Source organism: Rhagoletis pomonella, unplaced genomic scaffold (assembly GCF_013731165.1).
Source record: "Rhagoletis pomonella isolate Grant_MI unplaced genomic scaffold, Rhpom_1.0 Rhpom_scaffold_00002, whole genome shotgun sequence".
Taxonomy (NCBI): domain Eukaryota; kingdom Metazoa; phylum Arthropoda; class Insecta; order Diptera; family Tephritidae; genus Rhagoletis; species Rhagoletis pomonella.
The window spans coordinates 35,483,743-35,498,672 of NW_023458556.1; the positions used below are offsets into that span (position 1 = coordinate 35,483,743).

The window sequence follows — 14,930 nt, forward strand, 5'->3', positions numbered from 1 at the left end:
AATGATCGGCCCTGGTAAACGAATATTCTGAAGGGTATCCAGCCATAAAAAAGTTTCTCTTATAAAAATTGGTTGGCTAAAAACTTAGTAGAGAAACTCGGCAAAACACTTGGCAAAACCCTGTGAGTGCCAAATATATATGTACATATGTATATGTATAAGGTTTAAAGTATTTAAATGTACTACATATACATATATTAAGTCTTGAAAAATTCATATGTTAGCAGCATTGATTTTGTAATCAATTATAAAAAATATCAACTTTTAATCCGACCAAATTGATACCAACAAGAAATACCCCGAATACTCGTAGATAAATATTTAGCAGCTCATGGCCACAAAAAATATGACCATTAAAAAACCCGTTATCAAATACATACTCGCAAGCTTTTAGGATTTCATGGAATGCAATAACAAAAAATTAAAGCTGTCTTACAAAAAAAAAAATGTGTCAATCTTCGCTGAAAAGCGCCGCATTGCATTGCCATTTGACAGATACTCGTACATTCCCCCACTACACTGCGGTTACACGAATGCCCGACAACCGGTGAAACTACAGCGGCGCAAAAACACTGTTATACTAATGGAATTGGCCGGAAAAGCCAAAACAAAAGAAACAACCTGGGAAAATAATCTAAAACTACATACATACTCTAATAGCTGGGAAAAGCGAACGCGCAGAGTAACAAATTGCAATCAAATAACAACAAATGCGGGTTGGCCAAAAAGAAAATAAAATAAAATAACATAAAAAAATAACCAAAAGTATTATGGAGCGAGAAAAGCAAGCAAATGTAGAATTATAAAAGCAAATAATGGCGCGCAGACTCCCCGGTGTCATGTACTCGTACATATGATGCGCTCTAGGATATTCTTCCTCCGCTCCGCAAATACGAGTCCCGACGCAATGGCAGCTATGTTGGGAGTTGTCAGTTGCTTACGGTTTTGCACATCGCTGATTCGGCGGTTTTGTGGGCGCATATATGGCAACGGTAAACGACCGACCCACCCCATGGCGTGGCAGGTGGAAAATGTTACAACGCCACAGACATTCATTGATACTTATGTTTACATATGTACATACCTTCATATTGAAGTATCTCTACCTATTTATGTATGTAGTTAGGGCAACTGAAATCCTTTGAAAATCATTGCTACACACTTTTTTCTTTTTATTTTTGTTGTGCTGCACAGCAACAGCAAAGGTGCTTGCGCCCGTAAAGTAGGATTTACTGTTTTTATGCTCAACTCGATTTTATTTTATTTTTTTTTATTTTTTTCTGATGCTTTTTGTTTTTTATTTTTATTCTCTTGGCTGTGGGAGTTCGTTTACATTTACGCGAGAACGAATTTGAATGCGCCTGCAATGTACCACATTGAGGAATAAAAGCTACTCCAGTGGTTTGCTTGATTCTGAATTGTTGTGAAAATTCCCATTTCTATAGTTGCGGATTAAAAAGTTATGTACGAGTAGGTATATTCATTTTGGCTTGCTGCCACTTGTATGAAAATAATTATGTGAAAATAGTTATATCTCAATTGCGTTAAAAGCAGCGCTTAATGATTTTTTTTTTTTTACGAGAAGCGAAGTTTATGGAGATATTCTAATATTTACTAATACGGGTAATGATCTTAGGTATCCAATATTTTTTTAGATAATATAATTTCATTAATTGCAAATAATGCTATTAAAAATGCCTGAGAGAAGGGAGCGCAAACAATAATATTTTTTGTTTACGGGGTTTCTCCGCTCATTGCATCCGTGAAATGAGGAGAACAGTCGTACATGTCCGTGAATTTTACGATGTTTGATGTTTGCAAAAAAAAAACTGATTTTGGACTCGTACGCTTGTCGAAATAACAGAATCAATTGTAGTAGCAGTCGTCGGTTTCGTGTTTACCTTCGTATTCGTCATACGTCTTCGTTGTCATATTTATCCTCGTCTTCAGCTTCTTAATGGACCTCTTATTCGTCTTCGTTTTCATAACCGCTTCGGTCTTTGTATTCGTATCGGTCTTCCTTTTGGTATTCGTCTTCGTATTCCTGTTCATACTCGTTTTCGTATCATATATCTTACGACTTCGTCGCCATATTCATTTTCGTATTCATGTTTGTCTTCGTGTCCCTCATCGCTTTAATTTTCGCTTTCGTATTCATCTTCATGTTCGTCTTCGGCTTCGACGCTTTCTTATTCCTCTTCAACTTTGTCTCCGTGTTCGTTTTCGTGATCGTCTTCATATACGGCTTCGCCATCGTAATCCTATTCGCCTTTACCTTTGGATCTGCCTTAGGTTTAGTCTCAGTATTAGTCCTTAACCCTAAGAATGTCACAATTTTTTTTATGATACATATTTATTTGGCAATTTTTAGCTCCCTACCACTCCTTTTGAAAAACACCAGAAGCGACATTTCGTCGATGTTTTTGCTAAACCGCTTATTTTGCGGCACTCAAATTTTACAGGAGAGCGAAAAACGGGTTTTCTTTGAAGACATTGCCTTGACAAGCGGTATTTTCTGTAGTTATTATTTTTAAAATCTGTTGTTTAGTAACGATTTGACGATTTGTATGCATAAATCTCGAAAACAATACCCATTTTTCTTTTCAAAGAAATTTCGGAGCATTTTTAGAAAAACGTGTTTTTCACTCTTCGCAGCTATTTGTCAACGTCTCATGAAAAACTCATCCACTCAAGGTAAGCGACCAACAAGGTATCGATGTGCCCTTTACAAAAATGTATGTATAATATATGATGACTCAGAATCATGTTGAACGTTACATGAACGCGTAATTGGCCGCATTAAATCATTTCTTCATAATTGCGGGACCTTTAGTATCTCTCACTGCGAAGGGACAAGAAAATTCAAAGACGTTTTTTCCACACCAGAACTCTGTGAAGGTCTTAAGATTCTATCAATGCTATGAAATTTCAGGGTCCCAAGGAGAAGCTGCTTGCTTAAATGATCTTCCTTCATCAACATTCTAAAACTTAAACGCAACAAAATGTATCGTAATCGTATTTAGGCAAAAATTGGTCGATAAATGAAAGCCTAGAAAATACCTAACAGAGGTGACATTGACTAATGAAAATGGAAATGGATGAGAGAAATTTAGCGTCAATCGGAAGCTTAATAAATGCAAAACCAAAAAAAAAACAAAAAAAAACAAAAAAGCGAACATAGTCCCAAGCTATTTAAGCTATTCGTTCGAAAATTCAACGTACGCAACCTGGTAAGGATAAGAATCTATGCTGATTGATATTTGCCATTAGCTCAGCAATTCAAACAACAGAAGCAGCCTAGCTAATGCGATTGCAATACATGTTGGCATAGAATCGTTTACCAGAATAAAAACAGTTGGACGGCCAAAATTTGCATACATCAGGAAGCATCACTCTATAAAAAATTTTTTTTTTTTTGGTTAAAGTAATAAAATTTTTTATATTTTAAGACTAAATATATAACTAAACTCACTCAACTAAATTTTAATTGACTTACAAAATATTTTGATGGAAGTTTTGAAATAGAATAGATTTTATAAATAATAAGAATTCTGGAAACTCTATAGAAAAATATTAAGATTTAAGTGAGCAGAACCGATTTGAAAATACCTCTAAAAATTGTATTATGTATTTTTAATTTTGGAAAAATATTTATAAAAATAAAAATAAATATTTATAAAAAAAACTCGATTTTTGGAAATATTTTCAAATTTGTCCAGCTTACTTAAATCTTAATATTTTTCCGCTCAAGGCCGGAAAACAATCTGTTTTTGTTGATTTTAATTCGTCTATATTTCGACTTCAGAGCAGATTGTTTTATTTTAACCCGGCCTTGAGCTAAAAAAGAAATATATATATATATATATATGATCTTCAATTAACGGCCAAATACAAATAAACAATGTTAATATTTTTCCGAAATATTTTGGCGGAAGTCTTAAAATATATGTACATTTCTAATAAATTTTATTTATTTGGAAAAATTACCGGTTTTTAGAGGAACACGAGTAACTTTTTTGGGTGAGGCATCCTAACGAACATACCAAAACGGTTCTACTTAGCACTACACACCTTAAATGAATCTTTTGCCGTGACTGCGGTTGTAACTGAGGATGTGTCGGCCAGCGGATTTGCCTGAGGCTGTGACTGCGACTGTTGATATTTGACGTTACGCGGCAATTAGATTGTGGCAAATTCTACCCAACAAATAACTACATACATATGCCCACAGATTGCAACATTGTTGACTCTTCCGTGAACTGTATTTGTGAATTTAGTATGTAGACGGGCGGACGTACGAGATACATAGTACTCTGTTAGAAGGTAAAGAAAAAGGAAAAGCTCCGTTTCAGGTTTCTCGCACGCCACAGATGCGCTGCAAACTGCCAAGCTGCCAACTAGTTGACACTCCAGTTACTAGTTGCGTGGCCTTTCGACCGCTATGTAGCGGTTTTTGTGGTCACCACTGTCATTCGGTGGTACGAGTAAATTAAGTACAACATAAAGTGAATGTTAGGCACAAGCGTATATAACCACAAATACATACATATACTAGTTAGATATAACAGTTAAATAACAGCTACTTCACTTTACGTAATTGACAATCATTTTTAGAACAACAACCAACATTAGTTTGTTGTTTTCTATGCAAGCAAATGCGTGTAACCACAAAAAACTAGATACTACTGCCATGTTCAGTCGTAACTCAAGGCTCAAGGAAGCGCTTGCTTGCTTGCCACTACTCTGCTGATGTTTTAAAGTGGTATGAAAAAACGAAAAATTACGTAACATTCCCAAACTGACTTTTTGTTCTGGGCGGCGCTCATTGGCTTGTATGGCTGCTTGTTCTCGTTTTTATAACTTTTATTGTCTCTGCCTGCTTTTTTATGTCTATGGCTCGTCACATAAAACGAAGAAAATTTTTGTCGTTAATAAAATATTCAGCAGAGTAGACAAGTTGTTCTTGCAAACTCGTCTGACACTAGCCGTGTGCCGAAGATCGACACAGTCAGCGCAACTTTTAGAGCGCGGCCGTCAAAGAGCAAGCGTGTAGAAGCTTCCACAACTATCTGCGTCTCTGCCAGTGTTGTCACTGCTATCCTCACCACCTGCAATCACCTCCGCCGCCACTGCGACTCGGGCATGAATAGATGATGATAAAGACATGAGCTGGTTTTACTTGTTAATTCTCTTCATTCGACATTTCGCAGTTTCATGTGGATTTTTCCATCTTTGTTTTTATTTCTGCATCTTTTATTGAACCGATGCGATTGGCTGGGGTGTACAACCGAAACCGATTTTTTCGCTAACGGCCCCAAAAGTTCATATTTTTATTTATCGTCGAACCTGACAATTTCAAAAAATCTTGAAAAGTTCGAAATTTAATATGAAAAATATCGAACACATACCGAGTCACCCGAATAGCCCGAATAATCAGAAAATTCCCAACAGGTCTCGAAAAAAATTCGAAAAATATCAAAATGCCCAAATAAACAGTTTAGAAAAGTATCAGGCAAAGTGTCTCTTTAATTTTTGTAATAAATAAGTAAGGAAGAAAAAAGTATCGTAAACATTTTTGAAAGTTACACTATTTAAAGCCAAAACTTTTAGAATTATGGAAAATTATGTCCTAAAATGGAAGAGAATTCTAGTGATACTTGCGCTAAAGCAGTACGACACCGTTTTTTTTTCAGTTTTTGGTTTCAAAATCTACAACAGGTGTATTTCGAGTCTCTGATATCAATAAAGTGAGGATGATGACGTTTATGGCATTTCAATGCAATCAGCCCAAACGCAAAAATATATTTTACTTTTAATCAACAAAACCGTTACCAGTAAAACCACTAACCGAATATTCGTATCGACACTAACTGTTTATAACTTTTTGTTTAAGTTGATTGGTCTGTACGTAGATTGGCGACCATTCGACGCCGATGACGGTGACTTAGTTCATAACCCGTTGGTAGAAATATGCTGATTTTGTTAGAAATGTATGTGTGTATATATACATATATAGTACTTTACCGTGACTTTGAAAATTGCTACATTACTTTAATACCACGCATGTATAGACAGCAAGTCGACACTAAAACAGATAAGTATAAAACTAATACCTTTTTTTCGTGGTAAATGCAAATGAAAACTATATAAATATATATTTTTTTGTTTTAATTTAAAAAATATATATAATTTTTAAAGGCCATTTCCATTATAGATAGTTAACTCGAAGTAAGCAGTCAGTTTTCAACATTTGAAAAGAAAATCTCTAGTTAACTGCCAATATGTGTGACCAAAGTATGCAAAGTTGTGAACGAAACTTTTCCTTCGAATGGTTTTTAGTTGAAAACCAGGAATAAAGATACGAGAGAAAAAACCTGCGATAAAGTCAAAGACATGTAGGTGCTTTTTAGCGAAATTAAAAAAAATATACTTTTTTATTTTCTTGGTTACTCTAATTTAATACCTAGATACTGTATGTGCAAGTAATATGTATGAATTTACAAATGGACGCCTTGTACTTTTACATTTGAATAACAATGTCGGAAGAAGCTATAAAACTAGTTTTTGGAAAACTGATGGAAACAGCTAATTGCAAGTATGTATATACACTGAGAAAAAAATCAACAGAAAATTGGTTATATTGCCAAATTCAAACTTGAAAAGGCATCAAAGTGATTCTTGTTTAATATTAACAATATTATGGTTGATATTTTCAACAATTATTTGGTAATGTTAACCATGATTCAATAATTAAAGGTTTTCTCACTAGTGACATTAGAGTATTCACGCCCCCTTACAAAAGGTTGCACGCACACACACATACACAGTGCCTTCCCTGCAAAAAATTGTGCGACTAATCTCTAAAGAGAGTATTCCGAGATTACTCTCAATCGGGTACAATTGGGCATTAATTAGTCCCAACTAGTCTCATACGGGTACTAATGGAGGTCAATTAGTCTCGACTCATCCCTTGTGGGTATAATTGGAGATCAATTAGTCCCCAACACATCTCTAACGGGTACTATTAACGATTTAATGATATGTACGCTCTTAGTCAATGAAATTTCATGTGCGACGTTGGCACACAGAGAGAGTATTCGCTTAACAAAACTGACTGAGTCAGACGCACCGTGTATGTCGCCTATAAGGGAGCCGATTTTGTCAAGAGGGAGCGAGAAAACTGTTTTCTGAATTATGTATATTAACCACACTCTTGTGTACATTAAACAAATTTTTGGTTGCTCATTTTTTCTTTTGAATACGCTTATCTATGTTCTGCACTGCTCAGATGCTTCTTCAATATTCGGAGGTACAAACAAAAATTGTTCGCAAGCAGCACAAGCAAAACAAAAACAGTTCTAATAGTATTTCACCAGTTAAAGGCAATGGTGATGAAGAAGAAATATTGGTGGACGTTAGATATATGGTCTGTGAACTGTTTTATGGAAAAAAAAAACAAATTTTGGAAAAAAATTTAATTGTAACGGTTTTTAATTTAAGGCTGCGATATGTACTCATATTAGAGAAGTTTTTGAGCTGCGAGCAAATACATACATACTATGTTCTTCATGGTCGATAGGAAAGCCGAATTAAAGGTGGATATTTGTAGGAGATAAAATAAGAAACTTTTGAGAAAAATGGAGACCTTGAACTTGTTGGCGAGCAGGCCCAGCCTTGCCTTATTTGGCTACGAACACAACGCACTGCTAACGACTTGACATATTATTAGATATGGCAGATGACAGGAGCGGGGTCGCATTTGGATATACGAAAAGTCGCATACTCATCAAAAAGCCTTCGTATTATTAATAATTCTTTAATCTTTAATTAAAAATCAGCTCTACCGTTTTCCGCTTGCTTAAATTCTTCAATTGACATACAATTTTCAAGAAAATTATCTGATAAAACAGCCAAGGATACGAAAGCAATTTTCTTGTTGCGCCGTCAATTTACGCGAAAATCTCTTGTTGGCAGCGCATGCAAGTTAAATACTGGTAGTAATATGGTCGATAGACGCCCATCTACACGCCAGTTTTTTTGCGGCAGAGTATGAGATGCATTGTTGCAAAAGCCACAACGGACACATGTTTCATGACAGCAGCACCAACAGCATGATTGTAGATAAATATGTATATACATATGTAGTTGCATATGTACAAATTAGTGTTGCCAGATTTTTTTTCAAGTAAATGCCTAATTTACCCCAAAAATACGGGATTTACAAAAATTTAACGGTACAAATTAAAAATAAAGGATTTGCTTTAAAAGCCCAACTCCGAACCATATATTAACAAAGGTGATCCATTTCAATGAAGTAAAATTAGTTATAAAGTTATGATTAATTTCATTTATTTCATGATAACAATTTTTAATTTATACAAAAATATGTAGTTATGTACGTGGACACATAATTGACAAAACCATAAAAACAAAATAAGAGATACCAAGGAGCAAAATTAAAAATAATGCTGTTGGAACTCATCTTTATTTTTTGTTAATAATTTTCATTTAAAATATGGGTCGAGTTACATATATCAGAAACCACATAAATAAAAGTTTCAAAGCTTGCACAAAGTTCACAAAAACTAATTAAAGTAAAAAAACTGTTCATCAAAATTTTGATTTTTTTAGTTGGATTTTTTAGAAAGATTTGGAGTATACAGCTTTATGGCTCATTTTAGTATAACAAAGGGCCAGTTTCAAGTCGCTAAAAATTACCATTGATTTTTTAGATTTTTTTTTTTTGTTGAGTGTGTTGCGAATTTTTTTCCATACAACGCGTGAATAAAACTGACTTTCAAACAAAAAAAAAATCTAAAAAATCAACGGTAATTTCCGATATTTTTCTCTTACAGAGTTGCATGCAATAATGCTTGCTAATGAACAACTCGCAAAGCCGCGTTAAAGCATGACCATGTGGAGTAGAAATTTGCAGGTTGAAATGAAATTAATGAAATTGTGGAAAATTCGGGAAAAATCTTGTCTCGGCGAAACATTTCAAATTGAATGCAAAATACGGGACACATTTGGCAACGCTAGTACACATAAGTATGTAAGCAAGTATCGTAGCTAACAAATCGGCTGTATTTACACACTTCACCGGCTGCCGGCTGGCTGTGGCAGTGGTCTGATGATGTTGCTTTTACTGCTGATTTTTCTGCTACTACTGCTGTTGTTGCTGCCGCCACTTGACTTTAATCACAAGTGCAATAAAATAATAATAATCAGCAACAACAACAAGCAACTGCAAGTACAACAAACACAATTACCAAAGCAAAATGTAGGTTTGTATGAAAGTAGGAGCAACGAGTAACAGCAACACTTGAACAAATCTGATTTCTCATGCAGCGCCATCCATACAACACACTTGTTAGTAGCTGGCGTTGTTGTTGTTGGTTTTGTTGCTGCCATTGCACTTTCAAGTAGCCACGTTGGCGTTGTTGCTTTGTTGCCACCACTGCCAACAACTTGATGGCGCACATCATCAGCATCAGCAACAGCAACAGCAGCCGCATCAGCAGTATGCAACATGTCGGTGGCGATTAATCGAAATTTGCGCGCACCTTGTATCCCCACACACACACAAGCGGAGCACAGAGCACAGGGAGATAGCTCCTTCTATCCCACACGGTGTCATGTGAGTTTTGGTAGCTGGCTGCCTGGGCGCTGGGTGTTGTTGTTTGTGGTGTGTCTGCAACAAATTATGCCAGACACTCACTGTACAAATATTAATGTAATGCAATTTTTATGACCGTGAATTTGAAATTTAAGATGTATCGTTGGGTTTTCGGTCAAATGCAAAACGTACGCACTTGTGTAGTAAGTATTCAAGTAAATGTGACAGAAATGGCGAATGTGAGTGTCTATTAATAATTTTTTAATGTGACACAGATAAGCGGAGAAATATATTAATGGGGCTAAAGTGGTTTTTAAATGACGAAAGAGGTGCATGCATGGGAACTGCATGAAATTGATGGCGATCGCGCTGTGAGTAGTTATAAATATTTTCTTGGGGACATCTTGAGAGTGGTCTGATGTCCTCTATTATTTTCTTAAGGTTGGTTATTTATTTTTTGTACTTTTGTTAAAGATATTATTAGGATCTCTTGGTGGTGGTTCACAATTCTCTCGGAGCTTTTTGAGTACTCCTTTTATTTGTAATTTTTGGAGCTTCTGAGCATATTTCAGCGATTATTCATGATCCTTCGGAAGTTTTTCACATTTTTCCGGAATTTTTCATGATCCTTTCTGGATATTTCGTGCTTTAGTTCTTTGGCTCTTTCGATACCTTGACTGTTTTGAATATACCCCACGCTTCTGTTTTGAGATTTTTCGGACCTTTTCAGGATTTTTTTTTTTTGTGATTTGGCGAAATAAGGTTTTTTTTTTTGGGTATGTTTGGAGATTTTTCGAAACTTTTACTTTTTATAAATGCCTAAAAAATTAAAGTCAAAATTACAGGTTATTTTCTGCTTAAAAAAAAACACTAGCCAATATTTGCCTTTTATTTTTTCCTTAAAAAGCTCATTGTTTCCTGCTTCAAATAACAACAGTCAAAAGTTGCCTGACATTGTTTTATAATAAAATTCATATTCAGTGCGGTCTATGAAAAAATATAGATACAAATATAGTAAGGTAGAACCGCTGAGAGTCACTTTTAAAATTCTTGACGTTTCCAAACAATTTAATTTTTAAATTTACTCACAAACTCACACACACATTTTCATTTTCAATCTCAAGCAACAACAATTTCGAACAATTTCAATTTTTTATTTTCACTTTTATATGATTTTGAAATGTTGGCAAACTTCAAAAAAAAAAATTATGGCCGACAAATTGAGAGAACGGTTCTACCTTACTATGTTTTTATCATGCTCTGAATTTTACAGCTTTGGATATTTGCTTTTTCGTTTTTCAACCTTTTTTTTATTTTGAGAAAAAACATGGTATCTTACAGAATCTCACAGAAAAGTTGAAAGAATGTATAGCATATTATTATAAATATGGGGACTAAGACTTCAATATAAAATTGATTTAAAAAATCATCATCAAATAAACTTGAAGCGAACTAGCAAAACAAGAACAAAACGCACACAAGCAATACGAAGTAGTAAATCATAATATTATAAGCACTAACATGACCTCATTTCGATTTCCTTGAAGATTTTTACAATAAACTATGTGAATATTGAACTGTAAACATAGTAGAGAATTCGCTTGTCTGCACATCATATTTAATTTTTATGTCTCTGTTTAAGCTAATTATGTGGACTCATCTTTGGAAAATTCATAAATTATAATAAAATAATGTTTTGGTATCGAATATTAACTAAAAATACAAGAAACAAATACCAATACATACATATGTACATAAGTATCGGGTTTTTGTTGAGGAGAAAAACAGCCGTTTGATATATCTTCCCGGCGACTTTTTTCGCTCGAAGAAAAAACACGAGCCTAGTGGCAGCATTAGAGATACTCATCAAGCTATCCAAGAAGCTGGGCGCTGGTCATACTGAACTCTGGAGGCTATTGTCTAGCATTCTGTAGCGCAAGGCTCTTGATTTTCGCCCGCATTTGTATTCAAATGATTCTGCAAGTATCAAGTGTATTTCATGTACGAGCTTGGAACGACCCCGAAACCCTAAAAGATATTTCTCACGGGAAAATACAAGGTGCCCTCTTTTTAGACATTCCCTTTTAATAGCATGTTGGTAAAGGGTTTTACAAATTCTTGCAGGCCAACTCAGAAAACAACATCGAAGGCTCCGAAGGCGCTATTGAAGTTTCTGAGGGACCTGGGCTTAGATGAAGTGTCGTGAAGAGAAGAGGGCACAATAGATCACCAAGTCGCGCTGCTCACCTCACATTAATATCTATCTATCTAAAGGTCGGTGCTTCTGGCGCTGAGAGCACACGAAGTCATCTCAAGGCTGGTGTGGGACTATCTTTAGCTCTTAATACGCGGGGGGTTTGACTCATTTGGTTACCGGGACACAGTGGAATTATGAGTTGCAGAATGTTTCAGAGGCCCTAGACTCTTCATCGGTCATAGTCATGGAGCTCGTCGGACGAAATTCTTATATCTAGCTGCTAGACAAATAAGGAAGGTAAGAAACAAGCCAAAGTCTTTGTACCGGAAATATCAAAAAAGAGAAACTCCTAATTTACTTTTCCAGTCACGACTTAAGAATTGTTACAGGTGTTCGTACAAACCTCAGACAATGCAATGTAAATTCGGATTTCAATGTATACCACAGCTGTGCCGCTTGAATCAACAGATGTTGATGTTCTAATACATGACTCAGGGAGTGTCACAACATTACTTAAATATCTAAAAAATAGCGTTGATTTTAAATAATTTTTTTCCAGCGGATTTTTGCACTTTTTCCCATATCGACGGCTGAGTGGAAGATCGACCTATCTCGGCAGCCGATGCGAAAACGCCCTATCTCAGAAAACTTTTCAAGAACGCCCTACTTCAGAATTTGATTTAAAAATGCCTTATCTCAGAGTTTGCTTGAAGAACGCCCCATTGCAGAATTTGGTTCAGAAACGCCCGTTCTCAGCTGCCGATTCAAATACCGATACAATTTGCAGAATTTTTATAATTTGTTTACACAGTTTGAAATATGTTTATATATGTTTTTACTAGATAATGAACTATATCTACTTTTATAAAAAAAAATAATAATAAATATTAAATAAACAAAAGATAAACTTTGTTGAAATGCCGTGTCCCTATTTACTTTTCCAGCACTGTATATTTTGAAAATCGAATTAAAAAATTTAAAATCATGAATTCAAAATGTTTCGTCTTCGCATGGAACATGTTTTAAATTCTTATTAATTGCTAATTTCTTTCAGCAAAATATGTTTTACCAGTCAATAATTATTTATTTTTAGAAAAATATTAAATTTATTATCGAATTTCGTCCATTCTAAGCTCTTCCAGCTGTAGCACTCAAATATTCTTTTCCAGCTGTTTTAACAAATACTTTTTTTTTTAGGCAAAAATTCTTCTTTTACTTTACATGTTTGGCAGACAGGTTCATAAAAATAAGCAAAATAAAAAATATTTGAGTAACTAAAACATTTCTAGCTAAAAACTCTAAAGAATAGCTACATAATAGTCTCCGTCTCGCTGGTATATTTTTATGCGAGTTTTCCGTATTTTCGTAGGCTCTTTTCGCCCTCTACTAAAGCAAAAAAAAAACATTCGCTTTCAACGAAACTAAAATTAGAACGCGTCGCTATAACAACAAATTTTCTATGCCGAGCATTGTTACTAAATCAATGCTTTATTTTTACTTCAACACACATTCCACAGCAGGAAAGTGCTCGTAAATAAAAAAAAATATGTATTAAAAATAAAACAAAAAATTAGAGCAAATAAAAAAAGGGGAAAGTAAAAGAAAAAAATCATTCAAACGAAGAAGCGTGAAATTTCGATTTTCAGTGAATCCGCTTTTGTGAAAACAAAAAATGTTTAGCTGCGCGAAATTACTTTCACCTTAAAGATTCTCAATTAAATTTTTCAGATTTTTATTTCATTCCGTTCTCGCGCGTAAAAAAATGAGAGCGTCCGAATTCCTGCTGCGTTAATTGCAATTTAATTTGGCATTTGCTGGCGCTGCCATACCCTGGCATTCCTCCGCTTTTTCAGCGCAACCACTGCACGACCATCAGCAGCGGTGTGCTACCACTGACCTAACGCCACCGGTTGTGCCAATTTGTAAGTTATGCGGAAATTCGTTTAAGTAGTTTTAATTGTTTCACTTAAAAGCCACGGAAAATATTTGTTTTAAAATTATCAGGGCGCCAAGAAAAGTAGTTGAAGTAAAATAAAATTAGCTTGAGGGATGTTATGATTTATGCGCCTACCTTGGATCTGGTTTTCCTTCAGCTTCACATTCGATGATGAATGGTTTATCACTTTCCTTATTTTGTACTGCGACTTTGAAAAGCAGCTCATCTGTTGGCGGTTGTTTGATGATGCGAGGCGGTGAATTTACTGGAAGAAGCGAAAAAAGATTCATTGTTTAATTCTATGAGCGCTAAAAATTTTTAAATCATCAAGCAATAAAAAATGTCCTATTAAATAAACCGTATCCTGATTTATGATCTCCATTAAGCTGAAGTAATTTTTCGGCATTTCAACCAATTACATAAATAGCTAAAAATTGGTTTAGACTCGCACTTCCAGCAGCTCCCACAGACACATTCATAAGACATTCAGAAAAAATTCTCAGAAAAACATTCGACATGGGTTATAAAAAAAAAAGCTGCAATGCAGTCATCATTTGTAGACCACTAAAATTCTCCACCTCTGAACTGCCAGTGATTTAGCAATTTGCTAGTGCAACGAAACAAAAGTATGGCACTCAATTTGAAAATTTAAATAAAAATATTAGTCAGCAAATCACTAATTCATGAATGAGCCATTTAAAATTTATAGCGAAAATGCATGAGTGCACTCTGTGCGTTGCACATAAAGCGCTCAACTACAGCCTCTCGACGACAGGCTAGTGGGTAAAGAAAATGAGACATAAACCACAAAAATATATATAGTACATTTAAAACATTTTGAAATAGAAAGTGTATCTTACGCACAAATGAGCGATAGAAGGTGTCCTCTAGGAAAACTGCTCTAATTGTATACATTTGCATACCAGACAAAGGAGACGGCTTAAACCTGAGAGGAATTGTAAAAATGCAAGAAAGGAGGTTAGCTTAAGGTGGCTGTCCCAGATAGGGGCACACTTACACCACAAGTGTAAGTGGTAACCGCAAAGCTATAGTGAAAAACGCAATGTGCCTTGTAAGAAATTTCACAGACGGCAGATGTCAGTGCAGCAGGCCTCCCCAGGACTGGCTAAAAACTGAGAACCATGGTCCATAGCATCACCAAAGCTACGCAGTCAGTTTAA

At 35.1% G+C, this 14,930-nt stretch overlaps 1 protein-coding gene across 4 annotated transcripts in view; it reads right to left on the reverse strand.

The window, feature by feature from the left end:
- Positions 1-14,930, reverse strand: part of LOC118733532 (neuroglian) — a 195,052-nt gene that overhangs the window by 79,348 nt on the left and 100,774 nt on the right. For all 4 annotated transcript variants that reach the window (XM_036462948.1, XM_036462949.1, XM_036462952.1 and 1 more), the window contains one exon: positions 13,885-14,014. In XM_036462948.1, the coding sequence (XP_036318841.1) occupies positions 13,885-14,014 (130 nt within the window). The remainder of the gene's footprint in view (positions 1-13,884; positions 14,015-14,930) is intronic.